The sequence below is a fragment of the Gekko japonicus genome, unplaced genomic scaffold (assembly GCF_001447785.1).
Source record: "Gekko japonicus isolate JY-2015 unplaced genomic scaffold, Gekko_japonicus_V1.1 scaffold2628, whole genome shotgun sequence".
NCBI lineage: Eukaryota > Metazoa > Chordata > Lepidosauria > Squamata > Gekkonidae > Gekko > Gekko japonicus.
Genome location: NW_015174353.1, coordinates 142,670 through 168,112, shown reverse-complemented (window position 1 = coordinate 168,112; position 25,443 = coordinate 142,670). Strand labels below are relative to the sequence as shown.

At 42.0% G+C, this 25,443-nt stretch overlaps 2 protein-coding genes across 2 annotated transcripts in view; both read left to right on the top strand.

The window, feature by feature from the left end:
- Positions 1 to 112: 112 nt before the first annotated feature.
- Positions 113 to 16,888, top strand: RIOK3 (RIO kinase 3). Its single transcript, XM_015424324.1, has 13 exons — positions 113 to 350; positions 2,912 to 3,033; positions 4,060 to 4,205; positions 4,329 to 4,436; positions 5,195 to 5,304; positions 6,193 to 6,336; positions 7,613 to 7,740; positions 10,344 to 10,532; positions 11,652 to 11,811; positions 12,942 to 13,022; positions 13,107 to 13,196; positions 13,975 to 14,082; positions 16,300 to 16,888. The coding sequence occupies exons 1-13, from the start codon at positions 276 to 278 to the stop codon at positions 16,405 to 16,407; spliced, it is 1,569 nt and encodes a 522-aa protein (XP_015279810.1). The 5' UTR covers positions 113 to 275; the 3' UTR covers positions 16,408 to 16,888.
- A 2,903-nt stretch (positions 16,889 to 19,791) lies between these two features.
- Positions 19,792 to 25,443, top strand: part of LOC107121414 (chromosome unknown open reading frame, human C18orf8) — a 30,267-nt gene continuing 24,615 nt past the window's right edge. The window contains 4 exon segments of the mRNA XM_015424327.1: positions 19,792 to 19,959; positions 21,121 to 21,197; positions 22,524 to 22,608; positions 23,970 to 24,026. Of these exon segments, the coding sequence (XP_015279813.1) occupies positions 19,855 to 19,959; positions 21,121 to 21,197; positions 22,524 to 22,608; positions 23,970 to 24,026 (324 nt within the window). The 5' untranslated portion in view covers positions 19,792 to 19,854.

The window sequence follows — 25,443 nt, the reverse complement described above, 5'->3', positions numbered from 1 at the left end:
ATCAGCAGAGCCAGAGCTGCGAAGGGTAACGAGGCTCTGTGACACATCCTACCCCAGCCAGAAGAGGTGGAGGACTATTTCCGCTGGAAGTGATCGTGACGCACGGAGGGAAGTGCATTCCGGGGACCAATGAGCTACTGGCGCCGACGAGCAGGGGCTGGGAGCAGCTGGGGCAAGCCGGGGAGAAGACGGAAGAAGCTCTTGTTTTGCCAGGTCTTCCTGGTTACGTCTTCTCCATTCTCTTTTCACAGCGTCCTTTCCTGTTTGTTCTTCACATGGAACCTGTCGGAGTCGCCGCTGTTGCTCCCTCAGCCGAGGCGAGCCAGGCCCCCATTTGGCCTCAGAGCAAGGTGAGTGAGTAAAGGGGGGAAAGTGGGGTTTGGGTGACTCAGGGAAAGGCAGAATCAGAAAGGTCCCCCACCCAGGGTTGCCATTCCCCAGTTAGGGGTGGGGGTGTCCCAGAACGTCCCCCGACCCCCACGCCGGTGTCTTCGAGGGACCTGGCAACCCTTCCCCACCACCCCACGATCTGGCCTAGGTAGGAAGCGAGTGAAATGATAGAGGCCTGCCGTGAAATGGACTCTCCCATCTCGGACTGTGATGGGGGGGGGATGACGAGGGGGGCGGGGCTGGGCGGGAGGGCGCATTGTTTACCTAAACAGAAACTCTCTCCGCCTAGAAAATCAACACAGCAGGGATCGTACTTTGTTTTTTTGGGTTTTTTTAACTTCTAGAAAGTTATGTGGGAGAGCATTTAAAAAATGGTGTCTCCCCAGAAATCATCATCATAGACCTTTATTGGCATAGCATGATATTACAGGAAGATAAAATAAGATAAAACTGAGGGTTTTATACCACAGTAGTAGAGGGGGGAAAGGTCAAAAACAATAAATTCAGAATAACATCCCAGAGTAAAACTGTACATTAAGAACTAAGTGTTAAAAACTCTTGCCCTTAGCTTCCATACAAGTGAGAGGAACTCGGCTACAGGTGCAGTGATTTCAGGGGATTTATCAGAAAGCAAGAAGTTAAACTCATTGCGAATAATCTTTGCAACCCCAGAAGTAGCGTAAACAACTATGTCACTTTAGGTATCCCTAAACCGGGCCTCAAGATTTGGGACTATTGGATTTTGTTCGAGAATTGGATGTGCAGTTTCTGTGTCCTGAAAGTATTGGCCTTTGTATTTACACCCTATTTCTGAAATATTGCTGCCTTTTTCTGATAGAATGCAAGTGTGATAATCAGGTGACGTTTAGTCGGGCATAGAGGTGTAGTGGTAGGTGGAGTTTTGTTTTTGGATTTCTCCCTGTCACACAACTTAAACCCACAAGAGAACTGTAAGAGAGATAATTAATTTGTTTCAGCAAAAGAACAGAGTCTAGTAGTGCATTAAGGGCTGACAGTGCCATCCTATGAAAACTTAAAGGTAAAGGTGCCCTTGCTTGAAAGCCAGTCAAATCCGACTCTAGGGTTGCGGTGCTCATCTCCGTTTCAAAGCCGAAGAGCCAGCGCTGTCCGAAGACGTTTCCGTGGTCATGTGGCCGGCATGACTAAACACCAAGGCGCATGGAATGCTGTTACCTTCCCACTGAAGTGGTACCTATTTATCTACTTGCAATTTCTTGCTTTCGAACTGCTAGGTTGGCAGGAGAAGAAAATTTACAGCTTTCTAAATTCAGCTTTCTTTAGGTTGGCTCTGTAAGTATTCTGTTGTAGCATCAGCAAAATATGCTTCATCAGGTGCATGAAGTTATGGAGAAATGAATGTGTATTGTTGAGGATACCCTGGTGATGATGTCCAAAATAAGAAAAAAAGTCAATCATAGTTAATTTAAAATTAGTAGAACCAAAAACGTGTACTAATTGAAGTCATGAAGGGACAGAACTTTGAGTAAGTTAATTCTAAAACTTGTTTGCTGAGTTCTTTTATAATTGAGTTATAATCTGCTAATTGTTAGCACTGCCAAATAGCTAGACTACTAATTAGTACCCTTGTTTTAGTGAAGATACACAGGATTCTAATGTTAGTGCTCACCATGCTTAACAGGGCCAGATCCTGCAATTGAAATGTGTTTTAAGCAAAACATAACCAAATTCTCCCCTCTTCTCCCAAGTCTAAGGTGTTGTTTTTTCAAGTAAGTTAAATGTGAAATTAATCAGTTATTCTTTAACTCTAGTACACTAAATCAGTTTGGAATATTCTGTTGTCCAGTTTTCTGCAGTCAGTTTACAGTCTGTTTTCTACAACTTGTGAACCAATCATACAGGGAGATCTAACTGTTCAACAATTCTTTTTGCAATTTCAGTTGCTGAATAGGTTTGGTCCAAGCTTGTGTAGGCCAATATGTTCAGTTTAAATCAGTGTGGCAGAGGTTTTTTCAAAAGGAGATGCAGTTGTAATTCTTGATGTGTTAATGAATTTCCAACTGAACTTCCAATTTTAAGAATTCCCAGTTCTTCAGCTTCACCAGTTATCACTTGGTGGGGCTTACTCCCAGGAAAGTTCCCTTAGGATTGCAGTCATAGTTAACCAGTCACCAAGTTATAACTGGCGCAGCTGAAGAACTGGGTATTTTAAAAAGTAGGACTTTAAAATTCTAAATGTATTGGATAATAAAGAGCTATGACAACATTACTTCTAAGACCCATGTTATTCAGTGGAAAGTAGGTCTGCTATAGATCTAGGCAGATCCACTCAGGATTGCTCCCTATATTAGGGTTCTTTGGAAATACTGGCAATTTGTTTATCAGTATTGAAAATAGTATGAGTAGGTGTCATATAAAGGAATTTTTCTGTAACACAACTTTAATTGGTTTTCTGCATATCAATTCAAGGGAATATGCAATAATTAAAAAAATTATTTTAAGGAAAAGTCAAATATAAAATATCTGTTGTTTGTTGTTGCAGTGTCCATGGGGAGCTCCTAAAAATACCGCAATATCATGCTCCCTTGCTGATGTCATGAGTGAACAACTAGCTAAAGAGCTGCAGTTGGAAGAAGAAAACACTGCTTTTCCAGAAGTGGTGTCGTAAGTTGATCATCTTTGTTTATAAATGCTTTAGACTTAGCAGATGAGTTACTCCTTTATTTTCCTTGCATTCTGATTTGGAAGTCCAACTTTAAATCTCTGGAACTCCTGAGTAAACATACATTGGTGCAGGCTGAAAGTTGTCATTTCAGTTAGCTGACATAGCTGTAATGGTCACTACAAGGGCTGGACCAGGCTTTTCTGTGCCTGAGGCAAAGAGGGCAGCCTTAACCCTGCCTGTCATTTTTTTTTAAGTTGGAGAGAAGGTAACAAAAGTACCCCATGGAGAGGGCACTTGGTATGGAAGGATGCTGAGCTGTGAAGATACTTTGTACTAGGTGGAAACAATGCTGCATGGTAGAAGGGGTCAGGAATCATTTTGCTTCATATAAATTGCACCACGTGTTCTTTTCTTAGGTACCTACACAAAGTAGCAGAATCAACTTCCTTCTTCTGTGACAAGCAGCAGATGGTGCGGCTAGGTTGGCAGTCCCTATTCTTACACTTAGTGCAGGGCTTCCTCAAAATGAGGAAGCAGTTCAGCATATTCTGTTATCAGGAAGAAACACAGGGGTTCACATCAGACAGCCCCCAACAACGAAGGGGTGCCACAATAAGTGAGAGTATCACTTCGAAAGACTTTCTTCACTTTCCCTCATCCAGAGAAGGAAGATAAAGCAGCTGCTAAAGGTATTCAGAGCCCATGTTGCACCTGCCACCCCTAAAGGAGGCAAGTGGCTGGAAGTTATTTTATTTAATGGCAGACGTGGGCCCTCTCTCTCTTAATTTAGGACTCTACTAAAGAAAGTCTGATCCTCCCACTGAATTAAGAGAAGAGTTGTCAAGTTTTTCTCTGAGAGCAGAAGTTTCTTTTCAGTTTGTCATTCATTGGCTGCGGTCACACGGAACATTAGCCACGCTACAGAGACGGAAGATAGGCGGATTTTCCTGCAATAATAATGGCAAGGCTAGATTGCTGGTCCCTTGACATTTTAACACCATTTTACTCTTGTCCATCATATCCAGGGTTGTTGAAGCACCATTTATCACTGGGGAGAACAGTGACACTTCTAGTGATTTGATGCTGGCTCAGATGCTTCAAATGGAATTTGACAGAGAGTACGATGCACAACTTCGCCGTGAAGAGAAAAAGTTCAATGGCGACAGCAAAGGTTAACATTATTGGTCATGACTGCTTTGCTAGGATAACTCTGCCTGTTGTCTCAACTTTTAGAGGTGTGAGGCATGGGAAATACATGGTAGTCAAACACCTCTTTGTATTTTTGTTTCTCAAGTGTCCATATCTTTTGAGAACTATCGGAAGGTGCATCCCTTTGAAGACAGTGAGAGCTCTGAAGATGAAGTTGACTGGCAGGATACTCAGCATGATCCATATAGAGCAGGTAGAGTCTTGATTAATACCTTATAAAGTCTGTCACTTCTACAGTAATTATTTCAACCTGTAAGACAGTGAAATAAGGAACTGAGGTCAGTGGCGTGTCTCAGGTTACTTAACAAACATACTGTGAAGCAGGTACTGTATTTTCATCGTGTGCACACTAGACTCAAACTTTGTTCTGCTGCTTCAAACCAACACGGCTACCCACCTAAAATTATTTTGCTAAATAAAAGCCCTTGTGTTTAATGGAGCTTTGCTTACTATTAACTTAGAAAATATGTAGGCTGCCTCTCCAGGGGTCTGCTCAGGGCAGCTCCTAAACAGCAAAAATAATGACATGGAGACTATTAATACTAAATCAAACCATATAGACAAATCAAGGCATAAAAACAGACTTTTGTCAGACTTTTAACCTTATGTTTTTGTCTAGGCCTGAAATTGATAGCATCAATCTGATTACTATCCCAGAATGCTTTCTTTTTTTGTCCAAGAGTATAAAACATTTTGTATAGAAAAGACTATTACAAATGATACACTTTACCATAATAAGGATTAGAGGGGAGTAGCTTTGTTGTAGACAAATATTCAACAATAGGAGACCACAGTGTAATCCAGAATGCTTTCTAAGACTTGGTTAAACAAATGTTAATATAAGGTCATCTGGTTAGAGGTTGGTTTTTTTTCTGCCTCACAAGTCAAGATAATGAAACCGTATATCTGCTATAGTTACTGAATAAGAACGTGTGTTCAAATTATTTCTAGATAAACCCACTACTACTCCAAAAAAGGGCTTTATAGGAAAAGGAAAAGATATTACTACCAAACATGATGAAGTTGTATGCGGAAGAAAGAATACTGCTCGGATGGAAAATGTAAGTTCTGCACCAAGTTCGTCAAGACCAACCCATGACACTACCTGTAACTGTAGTGGAAGGAGTACTTAAAAGCAGCACTGACCCTTGTTTGGTGTACAGTTTGGTGTACAGAGCCAGTTTGGTGTAGTGGTTAAGTGCACAAACTCTAATCTGGGAGAACTGGGTTTGATTCTCCACTTCTCCACTTGCAGCTGCAGGATGACCTTGGGCAAGCCATAGTTCTGACAAGAGCTGTCCTTCAAAGGGCAGTTTCTCTCAGAGCTCTCTCAGCCCCATCTACCTCACAGGGTGTCTGTTGTGGAGAGGGGAAGGGAAAGAAGTTTGTAAGCTGCTCTGAGACTCCGAGTGAAGGGCAGGGTATAAATCCAATCTCTTCTTCTTCTTCTGTGCCCCATGTTAATGATTTCCAACACTTATGCAGTAACCAATACAGATATTTCTCTTTAAAATTCTTCTATGTGCTTGTTTTTAAAATACTTTTGCCTCTTAGGGAGTGGAGCAGAAAGGAAGAACTGCATGGAGCACTGCACCTTCCAGCACAGAGCTAGCACAGCTTACTATCTCACTAGCATAGCTGATCCCAGTATTTCATCAAGAATTAACTTCAGTTTCACAGTAAGGTGTCCCTCCCCCAATATTATCAGCAAGAAAACCAACCTGACTTTGTAGAAATCGTATTGGACTTGATAATCTTTGGATTGGTGTAGAAATATGTCTACTGTCTGAGCTCCTTGCAGGGAGTGCAGGATAGAAATATGATAAATCACACCGGTAAGCATATTAGTACTAGTGTAGGGTCTCCCCTCTTAGCAAGTTGTTCTGACAAATAATTCAGATGCTTTTGAAAACATGACCTCAGTCTTTGAATTTCATGTCTCTTTGCAGTTTGCTCCTGAATTTCAAGTTGGTGATGGAATTGGTATGGATCTAAAACTATCCAATCATGTCTTCAATGCCTTAAAGCAGCACGCATACTCTGAGGAGCGTCGTAGTGCCAGGCTTCATGAGAAGAAGGAGCATTCTACTGCTGTATGTCTTAGTTACTGTTTTGCACTGAACAAAATGGAAAAAAATTGCATAGTTTTACAGGGTAATGACACTTGGCATGAATTAATACTGTGCTGATACCTCAAAATCACTGTCCAAGTTGCTCAGTGACACTTTGATATAAAACATTTTTAAAAAATTATTATTTTCTATACAAAACAGAAATAAACCATTGCATCAAGATATAGAACATTTTTAATGAACTAGTAAACTTGTTTTGTTTTGCAAGCCTAACTTGTTACCTTACTGACTGCTAGAATTTTGTTGCTAGAATTATGACATTGTTGCTAGAACTATGTTATAGGAAAGAGTCACTAAGTCTTAAGTCCTCATCAGTCAGCCATGCAGGAAATTGTTAAACTTCCTGAGTGAGCTGCGTGCAAAACTAGATCCTTTTCAGCAGTTTATACAGGAAAGCTAGAAATAACATGTTGTTTCAGCTAAGATATTGTAGATTGGTATGGTTGTCTCTGATTTTATAGGTAGCATTCCTTGAGAGATAAGAGATGAGCTATGGCCCCGGTCACACCCCCCCCCTCGCTGGGGAGTGATGCGTTGGGCTGTATATTGCCCAAACTGTCAAAAGTGGCCGTCGCTCGCTTCGCACGATCGCGAAACGCTTCAGTCCTCCATCTTAGCCAGACCGGAAGCCCCGATCATACCTCACTCCTGTGGCGCTGCAAAGAAGCAGATCGGAGGGGTTTTTTCTTTTAACCCAAGTATTCGCATGCTCCGTTGGGTGCTTGTGCACATCCATGGAGACTTGGGGGGGGGGGGAAATAGCCTTTTTGGGACGGGACATGGGGGGGGGCCGGATGCCACCGGAAACGTGATCAGGTGCCTGCCCTTGCCCCGCGGTTTCCGGAAACTAGTACCTCCGAGGTACTAGTTTTTTACCCCGCATCTTCGGGGGGAAGCCTCGGGTGCGCCACGGGAGCTCTACGCTTCCCAGATGTGGCGGTGAGATCGCGCCCGGAAAATCCGCCTATCTTCCGTCCCTCTAGCGTCCCTAATGCTCCGTGTTACCGGGGCCTATGTTATGTTTCCACTCTGAAGGTATATGTGAGAAGTAGTCAGTGGAGAAAATCCAGCAAGAGATTATCTTTAAAACATCTGAATGAACTGGTCTTAATTTAACATGTTTGCAGATTAATCAAAAATGCTGTCAGTTGAAATAAACTGACTAGGAGACATAATGAAATATAAATATTCAGAAACATATGGTGTTAATAGCGACAGACTTTTCTTCCTTTTGCAGGAAAAAGCAGTAGATCCTAAAACACGCTTACTTTTGTACAAGATGGTCAATTCTGGGATGCTGGAGACTATCACTGGCTGTGTAAGCACTGGAAAAGAGTCTGTTGTGTTTCATGCCAATGGAGGAAGGTATGACCTTTTTCATGGGGTTGTAGTGTTTAAGCTATTTTGTGGTAACAAAAATACCACCAGCTATTTTGTGGTAACAACGGGGTTATGGGATGGCCCATTATAAAGATCTTGCCACAGTATCGCGATGGATTGGTACCGCTGAATCGGGCTTTTGGGTAATATCTATAGGTCACCATCTTGATTCGATCTGCATGATGAACATCATTGAGCACTTTATCATTGTTAATTATGGTTGTTTTTATTCTGTTTTTAATGTTTTATATTGGCACATGGTTGCCCTTGTTTGTAAGCCACCCTGAGCCCATTCACGGGGAGGGTGGGATAGAAATGCAATAATAAATAAATAAGTTGTGTGTGAAACTGGGAGCAACTGGAGAGTAGCAGAGAATATGGACTACATTGGTTGCTGATTTACATTTTACAATTGTCAAAATAGATGAGTCCACAATTTCCATGGCTTTCCCCCCCTTTCAAATACGTTGCAGACATATAAGCCCGTGTGGTATATTAGTCAGAGACTAGGACTGGGGAGACTCAGGTTCAAATCTCATTCAGCCATGAAGTTTATAGATGACTCTAGGTGAACTTAGTTCACAGGGTTATTTTGGAGAAAAATAGGGAAGGGAGAACCATGTATGCCACTCTGACCTCCTTGGAGCAAAAACAACATTAAAAAATGGTGTGGATACATGGAAATTAAGTAAAACCTTGTTGAGTGCACACTTTACATCTAGAAATATGCTGAACATAGAGCATGTTTTCTTTAAAAAATGAGCTACATTGGCATGTGGTGGAGTCATTACTTTGGAGACACTGCTTGGTTCAGATATTACATAAAGGTACAGTTTTAATTATACAGAAGTTAGCTGATTGTTTGAATTCAATCCTATCCATTAACTGTTGTTAGTGTAGCTACCTCAAACCAGGATCTGAAGGTGGTTTATTAAGCACAGTTACTGTAAACTGTTTCTCATAATGTACAGACAGGAATCCTGGCATGGCACTTCACTTTCTCTCCTAAGGTTAGAGATGCCTGGCAAGAGCTTCTCAGAATCAAAACTGCTCTTACCTTTCATCGCCTTTCGTTATTAGTCGTCTTGTCCTTTGAAAGCAGCAGGAAAGGTGTCACACTCCATCAGTCAAAGAAAACTGAACTTATTTCACTGTCCTATGCAAGGTAGCAGCAGGTGGCTGCCTTGGACCCAGGTGAAAGATGTGGGAAGCATGCCCCCCCCCCCGGTTGTTCATACCGCTGCAGGCAAGGTATGGGCAGTGCATTGCTCTCAGACCTGCCTTGCTGCGTCCATGGCTACAAGTCAAGCTCCAACAGCAGAATGTGAGGTAATGCTGCTGGTTGTGGATGAAACGGGGTGGGGGCTTGTTGGATACTTGGATATCTGAGTGACTTTGTGTAATCTGATTTGGTGTAAGGAAAGGGTTAGTCAAGCAAAGCAGCTGAGGGAGCGGGAATTAGTGACTGCCTTCTGTTCTGAATGAGTTCAGTTTGCCCACTGTTATACTGCCACCAGCCAACAATAAATGACTTATTTCTGTGGTAGAGCTTTGCTCTTTAGCTGGTGTTGCAATAAAGCTGGAATAGCAACCAGTTCTTTGCAAGGAAGGTGGAAGAAAGAATGAAGGAACTACAACCAGGATTTGTCAAGACAAGCCAGGATTGAATGATTGTCTGCCCACAGAATCCTGGTTTCACAAACTAGCCATAGTTAACTAAGTTATGGATTTACAGTATGTCTGAATCAAGCTATAACGATTCCTTGTTTATGGGTGTGTGTCTCTTTAAAAGTTTGGTTGCATGTGATAGTCTAGAGTGCTTGAAGAGGCAAGTGTGGTGTGATTGGTGAGTGACAGAGGGGTTTTGGAAGTAAAAATTAGTGGATGAACGGGTATGTCAGTCAAGAGTGACAGTTGATGAGGACAGTTAAACAGTCAGGTAGTTCGTTCTGAAGTCTGAGAGAGAAGCAGTTTGTGTGTGTGCAGTTAAGAACAGCTGAGGTTGTTCTGAGAGAATAGTAAAATGTAAATGAAAGTAATTGAAGACAAAGTTTAGGAAAGGCTGTATGTCCTGGAGAGAAACACTGAACTTACATGACCTTGAGTTAAAGTTACAAAGTTACATGCCAAGATCCCTGACAGTGAAGGGAAAAGTGTGTGAAATACCAAAGCAATTGTTTAGTATTTACCCATTCCTAGTTACAGTGTTCTACCATATTATTTACGAATTATATCAATCTACTTTTATTTAAGATACCAGTTCTGAAAGAAATACTTCCCAGGAAACACATAGACCCTCATGAAAGCCTAAAACCTCGACCTACCTACCCAGTGATAGAAATATTATATTATAAAGGTTTGGAAAGCCTTAAAATTTCCTGATGGCAGCCGGATATACACAGTAAAGCAAAACATAAAGAACATTTTAAAGTAAAACCAGAACTCCCCAGTTAAGGGGTCGTCACACAAGCCAATTAATATTTAAATACTGCAGATGAATTAACTTCTCATCTATGCTGCTTCCATTTTACTGATTGGTTTAAATTAATTGTATGCTGACACCTAAAATATTTTTATTTTTCCTAAAGATTGGGCGATGATGCCGTACCTGTACCTTCGGAATGTGCCATAAAAGTGTTTAAGACGACCCTTAATGAATTTAAGAATCGTGATAAGTATATAAAGGATGACTATAGGTTTAAAGACCGTTTCAGCAAATTGAATCCACGAAAGATAATCCGCATGTGGGCTGAAAAAGAAATGCACAACTTAACAAGGTATAGAAATGGTTGGATATATGTTGTAGTACTTTTCAGGATCAAGTCTGGTAAATCAGCAGAGAAGCCAGGCTTGCTTTGACCATTTATCTTGTGTGAAAACACTGTCTTTTCTACATGAAACTTTTACATTTCTAACATTCCTCACTGAATTTGTATTCTGCCATACAACTGCTATTTTACTTTAAGTCTCTGTTTTGTTGACACACATCAATGCTTGACTTCAAGACAATAGTTTTTGGTCCAGAAAGTTATAACAACATGGCTGATATAATCAATAGATGTCAATACATTATCACAAAAAACAACAACAGTGGCCCCGGTCACATGGGCAGGAAAATGCAGGGGGGAAGCGTGGCTGTTTGCCCCGGAGCAAAATAACGCGCGGCTATGCGATCAGATGTCCCATAGAGGTCCCGTCGAGGTCCCGTGGTTAGGGGGGAGGTGCCAATCACAGGACAATCCTGCCGCGCGGCAAAGAAGTGGCCTCACTAGCAAAAGGCTCCGCGGGTTTAACCCCTTCCAGGGCTGCAGAGGAATGCAAACTCTGTCCTCCATCCGGTCCCCTCTAGGAGGAGCTTCAGTCGGGCCGCCCTCCCGCCACGCCCCCCTGCACCTTCCCCTCTGCCGCCCGGTGCAGAGTTCCTCTCGAGTAGGCCGAGCCAGGAGTGGGGGGGGTATGGAGAAGAGGAGGGGGCTGTGTTGTTTTTAAACAAAGTGTGCGCATGCGCCGTTGGGTGCTTGTGCGCATCCCGTGGAGACTTGAACATGGGTGGGTGCCGGATGCCCCGACCTACCACCGGAAACGCGATCAGGCGCCCACCCTTGCCCCGTGGTTTCCGGAAACGAGTACCTCGGAGGTACTCGTTTTTTACCCTGCATCTTCGGCGGGAAGCCTCGGGTTCGCTACGGGAGCTCTACGCTTCCCAGATGTGGCGCTGTGATCGTGCCCGGAAAATCCGCCTTCCGTCTCTGTAGTGTGGCTAATGCTCCGTGTGACCACAGCCCCAGAAACACAAACACCCTGTATTAACTTCTGAGTCAAAGAAGGTTTTGGAATAAATTTTTTATTTGCTGAAAACCTGTTAAAGTGGTTTGTTGCTTTTTTCTTTTCTACAGAATGCGGAAAGCAGGCATTCCTTGTCCACAAGTGGTAACCCTTAAAAAACATGTGTTGGTCATGTCCTTCATTGGTCAGGATCAAGTTCCAGCTCCTAAACTAAAAGAAGTAAAACTCAGTAGTGAAGATATGAAAAAAGCCTACTACCAAGTTCTTCATGTAAGTTCAGTGCTATTATTGTCTCAAAACTATTGCAGACTTCCTTTATATAGTTTGCCTTTTATTCAGAGTAGCATCCTCTGTACTCCTCTGTGGTGTCAAGGCAGAAGTCCTTATGCCCACGAAAACACTCTGGATCTAAGCCAACATAAATAATGAATAATTCATGTAAATGTAGAATCTGCTTTTAAAATTAGCCTTTGATCTGTAAAAACTGAAAAGATCAGAACTGTTTAATGAAAATTAGAACTACTTAATGAACAGAGATGGAGTTGCGGTGGCTCAAGTGGTTAAGATGCTGAACTGCAGGCTGTGGAAGGTCAGTAGTTCCGCAGTTTGAGACCCGGGTGCCACATGATGGAGTGAGCTCCCATCTCTAGTTCCAGCTCCTGCCAACCTAGCAGTTCGAAAGCAAGAAATTGCAAGTAGATAAATAGGTACCACTTCGGTGGGAAGGTAACAGCGTTTTGTGTGCCTTGGTGTTTAGTCATGCCGGCCACATGACCATGGAAACGTCTTCAGACAGCGCTGGCTCTTCGGCTTTGAAACGGAGATGAGCACCGCAACCCTAGAGTCGGATTCGACTGGCTTTCGAGCAAGGGAACCTTTACCTTTACCCGCGTGCAGGGAGGGCGGGATATAAGTGTAATTAAATAAATAAATTAATTAATTAATGAACAGAGATAGCTAGAATTAAAAGTAAAATGTAGTTTGGGATCAAGGAACCATTTAACATGAAGGCTCATGTTTGGTGGAACCAGTAATTTTTGCTTGGTGTGCTTTCTGTAGTGCTACTTGTGCTAGCATTGCTAAGAATTGTAGCTTTTCTGTGTGGTACAGAAAACTGTATTAACTAGCTTTAGTAGAAAGAGGAATTACCAGGGTGTTTCTACACATCTCCATCTGTTAATCATTCACAGTTGTGCCAGTGATTCAGATATACTAGCTAGCACGAATATTTCATACTGTTTATGTTGTACTTCCATTTGGAAGACATTTTGACTCTGAGAAATAAATAGATACTTGATACTATCCTTCCTGTTAAGTATGTTCTGCATTTATCATACACTTAAATAATTTCTTAGTTTGTATGAAGAATGCCTTAATAATCACTTGTTGCTTCCTTTTAGATGATGCAGCAGTTATATAAAGAGTGCAGTCTAGTTCATGCTGACTTGAGCGAGTACAACATGCTATGGCATGGCGGACAGGTGAGCACAGTCTAAAGGGAAGAAAGTAACTGTGTCTTTACATGTTCACACCCAAATATGGCTAACTTCTAATATTTACCTTAGGTGTGGTTAATCGATGTGAGTCAGTCTGTGGAACCAACCCATCCACATGGTCTTGAGTTCTTGTTCAGAGACTGCAGGAATGTTTCACAGGTAAGACATTTGATAACTGTGATATTCTCTAATAGAACCTGTGCTGTTGCATCATTTGTGCGCTGCATATTCAAAAAAAGTTGTTTTCAAATAATGTGTTATGACTTGCTCCACACTACATCTTAGCAGTAATTCTAGTTTAAAGGAGAAGGAGGTAGCAAAATTGTCTTTTAGAGGAAAGAGTGAAAATTAAAATGTGTAATTGTAATTAGCTTTTTTTTTACATTGTGGTGCTTGTCTTAAACAAATATGCAAACAACCTAACAGTCATGGTAATCAAAGTGTAAACTTTGGGTATTTTTGTAAGACTTCGTAAGCATACCTTGATCCAGGGTCCTGACTCTAATCCAAAGATGTGCACAGATAGCCACCTTCCTGAAGATATGTAAGCCTTCTTGTACATAGTGTGTCTCAGGCAGGGGGAAGGCGCGAGAGCAGGTCAAAGAGTCAGCTGTAGGGTGGAAAACCTAGGTAAAAGTGCTGTTGTGTACCCACAGTAATACCTGTTTAAAAAGAATAGGGAGAGGCCCCTCCTGTCCATGTTGGTAGAAGATCCCAGGTTTGATTCTTGGTATCTCTAATTTAAAGGAAATCGTAGGTGCTGGGAAAGAACTTTCTTTGCCTGAGACCTGCTGTCAGTCCGATGAAACAATGGTCTGCCTTGGTATATGACAGCCTCGTATGTACTGTTAAATTGAAAAAAGTGGTAGCAAGATTGTAAAATATGGTACATCTACATGAATAATGGGAAACAACATTTCTTTATTTTTAATTAAAGTTCTTCCAGAAGAATGGTGTATCTGAAGCACTCAGTGACCGAGAGCTCTTCAGTGCTGTCTCGGGTTTAAGTTTTACAGCTGACAATGAAGCAGACTTTCTAGCTGAGGTAAGGGGGGGGGGATGTTGGGAAAGAGCTTGTTTTTTGTCACTTAAACTTGCAAACTGAAAGATATTTGCTGAAATAAGACACATGACATGATTCTGTTATGTTTCATGAAATATCTGTAATATTTTATTTACAGAAATCTATATGCAACCTCTCCAGAGACATGCTCAGGGCAGTTCTGTTATCTCTATATATATGTATACAAAGAAGCCATAAAAACATTACACAATCTGAAGTTATATCCATAACCCAGGCTAGAAGCAGGTAATGAAAACAGTACCTCACCTCTGCAGGCAGGGACACGTAGAGTAGGGCTTGCGAAAAGAATCTAAACTGATGGATTGGACAGTACAAAGGAGAAGATCCTTCAGGCATAGAGCACAAAATTGTTTAGGGCTTTAAAAGTAAAAACTAGCACTTGAGGTGTACCTAGCCACTGTGGACCTTTCAACAGAGGGATAATGTGATCTCTGTATTCAGCAACAGAGAAAACCTGGCTGCTGTATTTTGGATCAACTGAAGTTTTTGAACAGTTTTGAAAAACAATCCTACATAAAGCACTTTGGACTGCAAGAAGATCAAATCAGTCAATCCTAAAAGAAATCAACCCTGACTGTTCCCTGGAAGGCCAGATAATGAAACTGAAGCTCAAATACTTTGGCCACCAAATGAGAAGGGAGCACTCACTGGAGAAGACCCTGATGCTGGGAAAGATTGAAGGACAAAGACGGGGACGGCAAAGGATGAGATGGTTGGACAGTGTCATCGACGCAACGAACATGAAATTGAGCCAACTTCAGAGGACAGCGGAAGACAGGAGGGCCTGGCGGGAGCTGGTCCATGGGGTTGCGAAGAGTCGGACTCGACCGTGCGACTGAACAACAACAACAACCTGGATGCAGTCAGAGTATGGATCATCATAGCCAGATCACAGGACAGTTGTAATTGGTTTATTAGCTGAAGCTGAGAAAAGGTGTTGTGTCCCACGGACAAACCTTGAGCTTTCAACTGTAGCCAAAATCCGGCAGCGTGCCCCTCAGCATCATCCGAATTTTAATCCTTCGGGGGAGAGTGCCCTGATAGCACAGGCTGAATCCTCAGCCCTAAAGGTTTCCCTTGCTCAAAAGCCAGTCGAATCTGTCTCTAGGGGCAGTGCTCATCTCTGTTTCCAAGCCGAAGAGCCAGCGCTGCCCGAAAACGTCTCTATGCTCATGTGAACTGCTAGGTTGGCAGGAGATGGGGCCAGAGATGGGAGCTCACTCCATCATGTGGCACTAGGGTCTCAAACTGCCGAGCTATAGACCTTCCAGTCTGCAACTCGGCGTCTTAACCTCTGCGCCATCATGACCCTAGAGCTTTGTTATTAACCAGCAGCACGTCAGTCTTTTCTGGGCAGAGCTTCAGTTTACTGGTCCTCATCCATCCCATTACCTTCTCTAGAACTTCAGACTCAGAGAAATAGGATTGGATGTTATCTTCATATTGGTGGTACCTCCCTCCAGATCTCTCCTTGCAGTTTTGTGTATAAAATAAATAGCACGAGGGACAGAAGTACCTCATAGCATGAAGGCTATTTTAGAAGGCAAGAACAAAAAATTTATGGTGTATGTAGACATAATCTGACACTTTAAGTATAATGGTCAGCAGCAAAAAGCATCTTAGGTATGGTCAGATGTTTGTGTGTACCTAGTGTTTTTGTTTTGAGTGTGTGCATGTGAAAGAGAGGATAACATTACAGATGTGTCTTTAAAGACTGTGCACTACTGATATATTGTGGGTCCCTGCTGCTGAATTTAATTAACGGACCTGCAAGTGGTATCTTCATTAAACATTTGTTTTTGTTTGGTCCTATGCCCAGTGACCCTTATTGGCCCTCCTCCATGGTTTAGGTGTTATGTGTGTTTGTACATCCATGTATTTTTATTGAATTCTTTAAATATTTTATAAATTCTGCTTGCCACCTTGGGAACCCCATTTGGGTGGAAAGGCAGCACAGAAATGTTTTCAATAAAGACTTCTGTAGGACCCACTGTAAAGCTGGGCTTGCATAATTAATCTCCTGTGCTCAGATCTTTATGAACATTGTATGTAGTCTGTGCTAATGCAGCAGTGATTTTCCTCTTGCTTGCTACCTGTTCCCCCAGTACAAATTTAAAGATACAGTAAATTCCAACACAAAAAATGCCTAAAGACTTCTATGTGTTTTCTGTTTTACAGATTGAAGCTTTGGAGAAAATAAATGAAGATCACGTACAGAATCATGGGAAGAAGGTGTCTTCATTTTCAAATGATGATGAGGGTCCACCAATATTTTGCAACAAATAACATTTTGAATGAACTCAGATGTTTCTTGCATCCATCATTTAGTGCAGCAGTGACTAAATGTCATTTGCCAAAAGCAACAGAAATTGTGGTCAACTCAGAATGCCATAAATGAAACTTCAGGGAATATGTGTTGGTGTGTCAATTTTTTAGAAAAGCTCATATTAAGCTACTGGGACTTACCCATCTTGCCCTGAAAGAATGGAATAGTCATGTCTTTTCAATCTGGCAAAATTTTCAGGTACAGTGTAAGCAAACTGAATGTGTGAGTAGTTTCCAAAATAAGGTGACAATTTCAGATTAAACTCGGACATGTACTACAATTAGGTGCTAGATGATCTTTCCCTCTCTTTGATTAAATAGTGGTACTCAATTTTCAAAAGTTTGATTTTCTTCTAAAATTTTTAGTGCACATGCTTAAGGGAAGATCAATTTTATTGTACTGACCTGTTTGATTTAGTAATGTAGGTTTACTATTTTTCAAAAAATTGAAATAAAAGCATCTTGGTATAAATGACAATGTATACTTATCATTAAAATGCCTAAAATATTTTCCAAAGTTTTAACAAAATAAGAATATATGTAGAAATATTCAGTATGTAACTGTTGGCCTATTAAGCTTCAGACCATAATATAGTTTTAGTCAATTTTTAAAATATTGAACTTGATAAAGAGAATTTATTCTGAATTGGCAAGAGCAAAAATATTTGTACTGAACAGTATTTAAAGGGAAGACAGCTTAGACAAGAGTAACTTCAAAGGGGAAAATCTAAATTATGTAAAAAGAATAGAGAATGTTTGCAAGAACCTTTCTAACCCTAATTGCTAAATCTGAGGTGATAGTTCCCTTCTCATAGTAGATATATAACGAGTGAAATCAAAAGCATCCATTTTATTTAAGAGTACAGTGTGTTGCAATTCATTACTCCACTTAAAGATCATAAGTAAACCATGTTGTTGGTATGTATATGAACAATTCAGGAGGCATATAATCAGGGCTATTTTTGGGCAGGAACGCACAGGAACGGAGTTCCAGCTGGCTTCATAGTAGGCCACGCCCACTACAGCCAAAACCTCCGCATGTGCGTGGCTACAGAGGGAAGGCCTGGAGAGCGACACCACCACCCCCCGGGCGACTCCAAGGCAGGTGAGCCAAGGGGGCCGGAGGGGGGAGCCTTTTAATTGCCTCCCCGTGCCTTCCCCGGCCCTTTTAAACTGGCCTTCCCTTCCCTTCATGGGGGCGCGTGGCGCCCGGGCAAGCCAAGGGAAGGCATGGGGCGTGGCCTAATATGCTAATGAGCCACACTGCCGGGGTGTGGTCTAATATGCTAATGAGTTTCTGCTGTTGGGTGTGGCCTAATATGCTAATGAGTTCCAGCTGGGGGTTTTCTACAAAAAAAGCCCTGCATATTATGAACGTCCCTACAAACTGTATATGAAAGTATTGAAGAGCTCCCAAGAACAGTACATCTCTTCACTCTTTCAGTGTATTTATGTGTAACTGAATCCAATTAATTCTGATAGGCCACTATCAGAAAGGGTCATTCATTCCCTGAAACATTTTGAAGATTGACTTCAGTAGTGTGGTTCAACCACTGTATTTTCACCTTAACTTTTCAGGTTTTCTCTTTGTCCTTCAGGATGCTGTAATGAGATTATGTTGCTGTGTGAGAGCAGCTTGTGAAAATGCTGGTTTCATTTGAAAATGGGAAGTGAAATAAACACATGACATCTTATGGCTCTATTTCTTTCTAGGTCTTTTTAAAGTGTTAGCAGATTTAAGTGTTTCTTTCTACATTTTTGTCAAGCGTCTATACAGATGTAAGTCAAAATTTGGTTCAGTATCATCTAATAGTCCCCCAAAGAGCAATTGGTACTTCTATCAACAGATTGTATGGCACTGCCACCAATGAGGTTCAATAAGCTGGCCACACAACACAACACAATGTATTCGATACATGTGTTAAGATTTCAGAACAATCCCTTTAGTCAGTAGAAAAAAGCAATAGTCCAGTAGCACCTTGAAGGCTAACAAGATTTGGGGTAAGGTATGAGCTTTTGTGTGCCACTGCTATTTTCTACTGCTACAAACACAGCTACCCATCTTGATCTATCTCCTTTGGTACAGGAACAGTTTCCCTGTAGTAAATTAAGTTTAAAGTGGGTAATACTCTGTGCACTGAAGGAAAAGATGGACTAAAGAAAAAGCATGTAAAGTATCAGAATACCGACTTCATTAAAAAACAAAACACACACACACTTTGGAACACATACAGATTGGTAGTTTTCCAAAGAATGTCCTAACAGGGAAGTGTGGCTTTGTTTGAAGTGTTAAACAGCCTTGTTAAGAGCTTCTGCTACTAGAGCTTAGAACTGTTCGAGATGTCCTTAGTTAAGCTTTGTTGATCATTTTTACTGTCAAAATACTTATTTTATCTGCCCTACCTCTATAAAAGTAGGAACAGTACAGCTAATATTAGGAATGGGGTAGGGCAATTAGCTTCCTGGTGGAAGGAAACATCACCCCGACTGCCCGTAGGACTGGGAGTCATCATCATCAGTTGACCTTTATTGGCTAGAAGCCCATGAGATGGATCTTGAGCCTTTGGGAGTCAAGCAAACAGCGAGGCAGGAGAAACACCAAAGCAATAGCCTTCAATATTGCAAAGTAGTACCGTTTTAAACTTACAGTGCCAGGTACCTCTGCCTTTGCCAGCCGTCTGGCTGTGTAAGAGGGTAAAGAAAACTGAAGGAAAATTTTCAACTGCTAGGCTTCTACTGTACTTGTGTTATAATGGCAACGGTCTTTGCGGCATTTTGCTACTACAGATCTGTTCTAATACACCAGGATCCTTTTAGCTGCAGGCTGTGGAAGGTCGGTAGTTCGAGACCCGAGTGTGCCTCATGACGGAGTGAGCTCCCGTCTCTACTTCCAACTCCTGCCAACCTAACAGTTCGAAAGCAAGACATTGCAAGTAGATAAATAGGTGCCACTTCGGTGGGAAGGGTGCGCCTTGGTGTTTAGTCATGCCGGCCACATGACCACGGAAACGTCTTCGGACAGCGCTGGCTCTTCTGCTCTGAAACAGAGATGAGCACCGCAACCCTAGAGTCGGACTCGACTGGCTTTCGAGCAAGGGAACCTTTACCTTAATCCTCCTGCAAGGCTATACAGGAAGCCTCGACTGCTTTACATAAGAAAGTGAAATTTTCAATCCTCTTCAGGCCTTCAGCTGTACACAGTAAAATCCTCCTTCGCCTCGGCCTCCTCCATTTACAGAGACCAGCAGCTCCCTGGTCATGTGCAAAGGGCGTGTAACCAGGAAGCGGTTGTGAGACGCTGCGGGAGGAAGACGTAAATCCAGGCACAGTCGCCGGCTTGCGGGGAGCCGAGAGGAAGCGGCCGGCTCCGAGCGCCTGGGCCCTTCGTCCTTCTCCCGGCTGCTGGCCATGGCGGCGACCCAGGACTATTACTTGGCTCTGTGCGCGCGGCCTGTGCACTTTGAGAAGGCCAGTCCCGTTAATTGCGTCTTCTTCGACGAGGCGAATAAGCAGGTGAGTCAGGGCCGGGAGGGGCGGAGTCTTCCCGCCACCGCCTCCCCCTTTCTCAGCCTGATCGGTTTGTCGTGCGCCCAATTCCACGGTGCTTCTGGATCTGGGGCAAGGGATAAAAACAGGGACCTATTTGTACCGTCCGTATTTTCATAGCAAGAATATTTGCTTGAAAATTCTTCCCATCGTTGCATATGGCTGGAGGCGCCACTTTGCCTGCCCTACAGTATGTTTAACTAATGTTGACATCGCCTGCCCTGTACTGTTTGTAAAGCCTTTGTCTCTTCTGGTTAAAGACAAATTTAATAGTCCTGAGATCTGTATGAACAGTTCCAAATAGAGTCCAGTGGCTCTAGCATGAAAAATGGCAGGCTTAAGCTAGAAAAAACCCCGCACATCAATTATCCACTCAGAAATCCAGTTCATGGGAAAGAAGCCATGATTCAAAGGGAAAAATAGGTACAACTACTGGAAAATAAGGATTAATTGATCCCCGTTAAATAGGAATATATGTTTTAGCAGATGTAGGGAGGTTTCATAGATGTGTGTTTACTTGATGTGAAGAGCTTTAAAGCCGTTTGAAATTCCTTGAACTGGACATGGAAACTTGCAGCCCATGGAGCTAATGCAGAACTAGCTGCCAAAATTTGGTGTACACCATTCTATACTAACTGTACACCTTTGGGATGATGTTCAAAGGCAGTTTTACGCGGAGTGCTTTATGATGGTCAGTCTTTGAGAATTTCTGCTCACCTGGCATATGCTAGCATCAAATTTTGGAGGGAGGAACTGGTGGTGAAAGGCCCCACGCTCGAGGTCGGATCACAAGCATACATATGGCTGGTACAGCTTTTTCTGTATAGGGTCACCAGCCTTTAATTAGGAATAAAACTAAATCATCAGTGTTTTAGTTGGTAAAAAAGGTAAAGGTTCCCTTGATTGAAAGCCAGTCAAGTCCGACTCTAGGGTTGCGGTGCTCATCTCCTTTTCAAAGCCGAAGAGCCAGCGCTGTCCGAAGACGTTTCCGTGGTCATGTGGCCGGCACTGCAATTAAAATGAGGAAGTTTTAAGCAAAAAACAGATGTGTTAATTTGGAAACCAGTTACTTTCAGAGCTGCCAAACTGCAACTGAATCCAGATTTTCTTAACTTTTTAACTGTTTAGGTTTTTGCTGTTCGATCTGGTGGAGCTACTGGGGTGGTGGTTAAAGGTCTGGAAGAGCGCAGTCCTATCTCATTCAGGTAATAAATTTTATTTAAAACTGTATATTTAAACTTTTAGCTTTATAGAACATATTTTTCTATAGATAATAAGAACCTTATGTAAATATATTGAGTGTATTACTTTCATTGATTTTTTAATTTTCTAAAATCGTTTGTCTGGAGGGTATTGCTCTATTACTCTATTATAATAGAATAAATAAAGCCTAATAATCTAACATTGAAATACAGCCACAACTGCAGTGGTAGAGCATCAGTGTGTACTATAACCCATTTGATTCACATTGTGCTGTTACAAATAGTGGGATTATCAGACTTCTTAATGTAATATGTTCATGCTACTTGCTTACATGAGCTCTAAGTATTGTTGCTCCCAGTTGTTTGTTGTATTGCACCCAGTTTGCACTTGGATATCAAGTAGGCAGGAGTATGCCAAAGGAAATGATTGTTCTGTCTTTCCTTTGCTCTTCTGCAGAGCAGCTAGCCACTAATGGATAGCTGGAGGGCAGTTAGGCCAGGCAGGCCAATGAACAGGGCCTTGAGTGCTCTTCTCTTCTGCAGAGGTACAGAAAGGCTGGTCATTTATTGAGTCCCTTAGGTCCGCATCTCACTGGATCATCTCTTTATTTCCTTCCATATATCTAATTAATTGCCTTTCACTCTTAGAAGTAAAAATAAATTGCTGCAACAGTGTTGAAGGGGAGGGAGCATAATCTGCCCTAACATTAGGCAGCCAAACACCTTTTTGCAGAGATGTCACGGTGATGTGTGCATACTTATGTGTGTGTGCATGCACAGACACACATATATTAGGCCATCCGAGTATATAGGCTCTCCTTCAAAAGTGTTTGCACACATGCAAACACGTGCACATTTGTGTACCCTTCCAACCAGGGCTTTTTTGGTAGAAAAAGCCCAGCAGGAACTCATTAGCATAATAGGCCACACCGATGATGGCACAGCTCATTAGCATATTAGGCCAAACCCCATGCCTTCCCTTGGTTTGCTCAGGCGCCCCGCAGCTGCGGGGAGCCCGGGCAAGTCGGCCCTTGGGCAAGCTGGCCCTTGGACAGGCCGGGGAAGGCACGGGGAGGCATTTAAATGCCTCCCGATCCTTCCAGGGCCCCCCCGGCCTGCCTGCCTCAGAGTCGCTGGGGGGGGGTCGCTCTCCAGGCGTTCCTTCTGTAGCCACGTGCGCAGAGGTTTTGGCTGTAGTGGGCATGGCCAACTCTGAAGCTAGCCAAAACTCCATTCCTGTGCGTTCCTGCCCAAAAATAACCCTGCTTCCAACCTGAAATAAATGATCGAAATACAAATAAACTTCTTTAGTAATTCTCTGTTTCACAGAATGGAAGACAAAGGGGAGGTGAAGTGCATCAAGTTTTCTTTGGGGAACAAGATACTGGCTGTCCAAAGAACACAAAAAAGTGTGGTAAGAAATGTCTTTCTTGGAAAATATGCACAAGCACAATGAACTTGATACCCACCTGATTTTGTATTTAAATGTAGTTAGATAATATTAGTCGCTAGCTACATTCAGACATTAGATTTAGCCAACATTGTGCATGTATCTAGCTTGTTGCCTTGCTCGGACAGGTGCCTCAGTCCTGCCTCCTTCCCCTTCCTTCCAGTGAAGGAATCCTGGTTTAAATCACACTCCAGTTACCTATTATGTACAAATGTTGGTACCCAGGTTAACCACAGTTAGAATCTTAGCCTGGACTAAACCATAGTTTAGAATCTCGGTTTTGTGGGGTTGAAACTAAATCCAGTTAACCCAGGCAGCTGTATTTTACAACATGGGTAACTGGAGTTTATTTTCAACTTATATTCGTTCATTGTGCTCCGTCTAAGAAGATAGGGGAAGGAGATACATATGCATGAGAGTTACAGGCACAGCAGCAAGCCAGGTTAATACACAGTGACAGTTTAATGTTGGCTGAAGAGTGCAGGTACTATGTTGGAAATGAATAGGAAATGTAGATGAGAAAAACTGGATCAAGTTGTATTATCTTCATTCTCTTTTTTTTTAAGCGACTTGAAGGGAGACTTCAGTATGAAATTGCTGAATAGATCAGTAATTCTGATTCTGTTCATTTAGGACTCAATTGAAACCAATGTTGTCTCTCTTACTGCACATGTTAAATTAGCATAGCAAGGTGTGTGTTGTCAGCTTCTGTTGTTATGAATAATAACTGTGCTCTTCGTGTATACATGTGAGGTCTGCAGTGAAGTGCTAAATTGCTGTATCCTTTTTGCCCCTAACAGTTTTCCTTTTAGCGTGTATGCATAGTTTATATAAACTGCTAATTTAGGATACATTTCATGCATCTGATGAAGTGAGCTGTAGTTAATGAACATTTATGTCACAATAAAACCAATAGTTTTATGGTGCTACAAGACGTCCTTTTTTACAGCAAACATGGCTGTCCCTCTTTAATGTGTTAGCTATTTTTTACATTCATCACAGAATTTGCTGTGTTATCTATGGGTGTAATTTGTAATACAATCTGTTTCATGTTTACCTTTACTTGTTAACAGATATTATTTCTTCCATTCCCAGTCTTGTCAGTAAAGATCAGGGAGCCTTTAGATGGAAAGCTGGGTGTTAAAGGAAAAAGGGGCCTACAGGTGGCTTCTTTGACATATTTTTATGCCTGTTTTTTTGGTCAGTCCATGTAGAGTTAGGCATGCCTAAACATTTTGAAATCAGTTGGTTTAGCCATGCTGAACTCTGCACAAGATTGTGGTACAAATATTTACTAATAGCTGTTATTCTTAATGTCATTCCAGGATTTTCTGAACTTTATTCCAGACAGCCCTCAATTAGAATATACTCAAGAATGCAAGGTACATTGAATAAACATTGCATTAACTACTCTGATCTTCCAGTATATTTTAACAACCTCTGTTAATCTATCAGTTTGATAATTTTGAAAATAGTTTCAAAATGCATATATGAAAATTGAGACAACATCCTTGTGCTCCAGGTTGCTTGCAGCTGTAGACAGGAAAATATTTAGTTCTGTTTTTTCCACACCTAATTATTTTTGGCCGTTAAAACATATTTGACCATTAGCAAGATTTGAAAGGCTGTTTTAATGCTGCAAACATGAATATAAAATTGATGAGAAGGAAAATCGTGTTAATCCAGTTGCACAATAAATATCCTGCCCCTGGAAACATTAAAATCCCCCAGTCCATTATGGGCCAGTTGCCAGAAAGTGATGAAGACCCAAGCATGTTAAATGCTTGCTTAATTTAAACTGGGACCATTTCTTTTTTTAACACAACTGATTCACGTCTCTTTTTATGGACATATTTTTTTTATAAAACTGCAGTGTAAATAATCAGTATCCCGTAATGCATTTAGTATTCTAGTAATCTGATCTGAAATATTGGCTCTAATTAAAGGATTTGATGCATTTACAGTGATCAGTTATGACTTGAAAAAGCTTGTTGACGGTGCTGACCAGTGTTCCCTCTAAGCTGAGTTAGTGTGAGCCTCCAGCTCACAGATGTTTGTCTTAGCTCAGGAAGGATGGCTTCAGAATAAACTAATTTATGCAGTAGCCAAATCGCTTGCTCACAACTTTACTGCCAGTAGCTCACAAAGTAGAATTTTTGCTCACAAGACTCCACAGCTTAGAGGGAGCATTGGTGCTGACCCTCACAATTATTTAAATTCATTGTTCTCTTACTGTGCAGCCCTAAACACTGAAGTCAGTGAGCTTAGAAAGTGTAAATGTACTGGACTGCATAGTTAATTCACCAAAATCTGATTTTGACATTCATGCACTTGCTCAAATGAAGGAAAACCACTGATTCTGTGCAAACAGCTTATCAGAGCAATTGCACTGCTACCCTGTATTACAAGGGTGGTCACTAGAGGTGTGCAAAAACCCCTGGTATTTTTTGATTTGGGTCTATTGGACCCAGAAAAATTTCAATATTTCCAAAAAATTCCAGTATGATATTCAGATCCAGAATTTCTCAGAAATCCTGAATTTTTTCGGGTCCAATAGACCCAAGTAAAAATACTGATAAAAATAAAGCCAGCCCACCCCCTGGGACTGACTTGGCTTCTGCGCTGGAGAAGAAGCTGGCCCCAGGATCTGCATGTGGCAGGGAGGCAAGAGATGATCAGCTGGGGCGGCAAGAGCTGATGGCTCCATGCCACCTCAGCTGGGGCCGGCTCCTCTTGCAGATTGGTTTAAACCAAACTACAAGAGGAGCCAGCCCCAGCCGAGGTGGCGGAGAACTCCCA

Bases quoted from the DNA above. Each gene is read 5' to 3' on its own strand.
- RIOK3 (XM_015424324.1), top strand. From the start codon at position 276: ATGGAACCTGTCGGAGTCGCCGCTGTTGCTCCCTCAGCCGAGGCGAGC. The intron at 3,034-4,059 runs GTAAGTTGATCA...CATCATATCCAG, and splicing joins GCTTTTCCAGAAGTGGTGTC to GGTTGTTGAAGCACCATTTA. The intron at 6,337-7,612 runs GTATGTCTTAGT...TTCCTTTTGCAG, and splicing joins AGAAGGAGCATTCTACTGCT to GAAAAAGCAGTAGATCCTAA.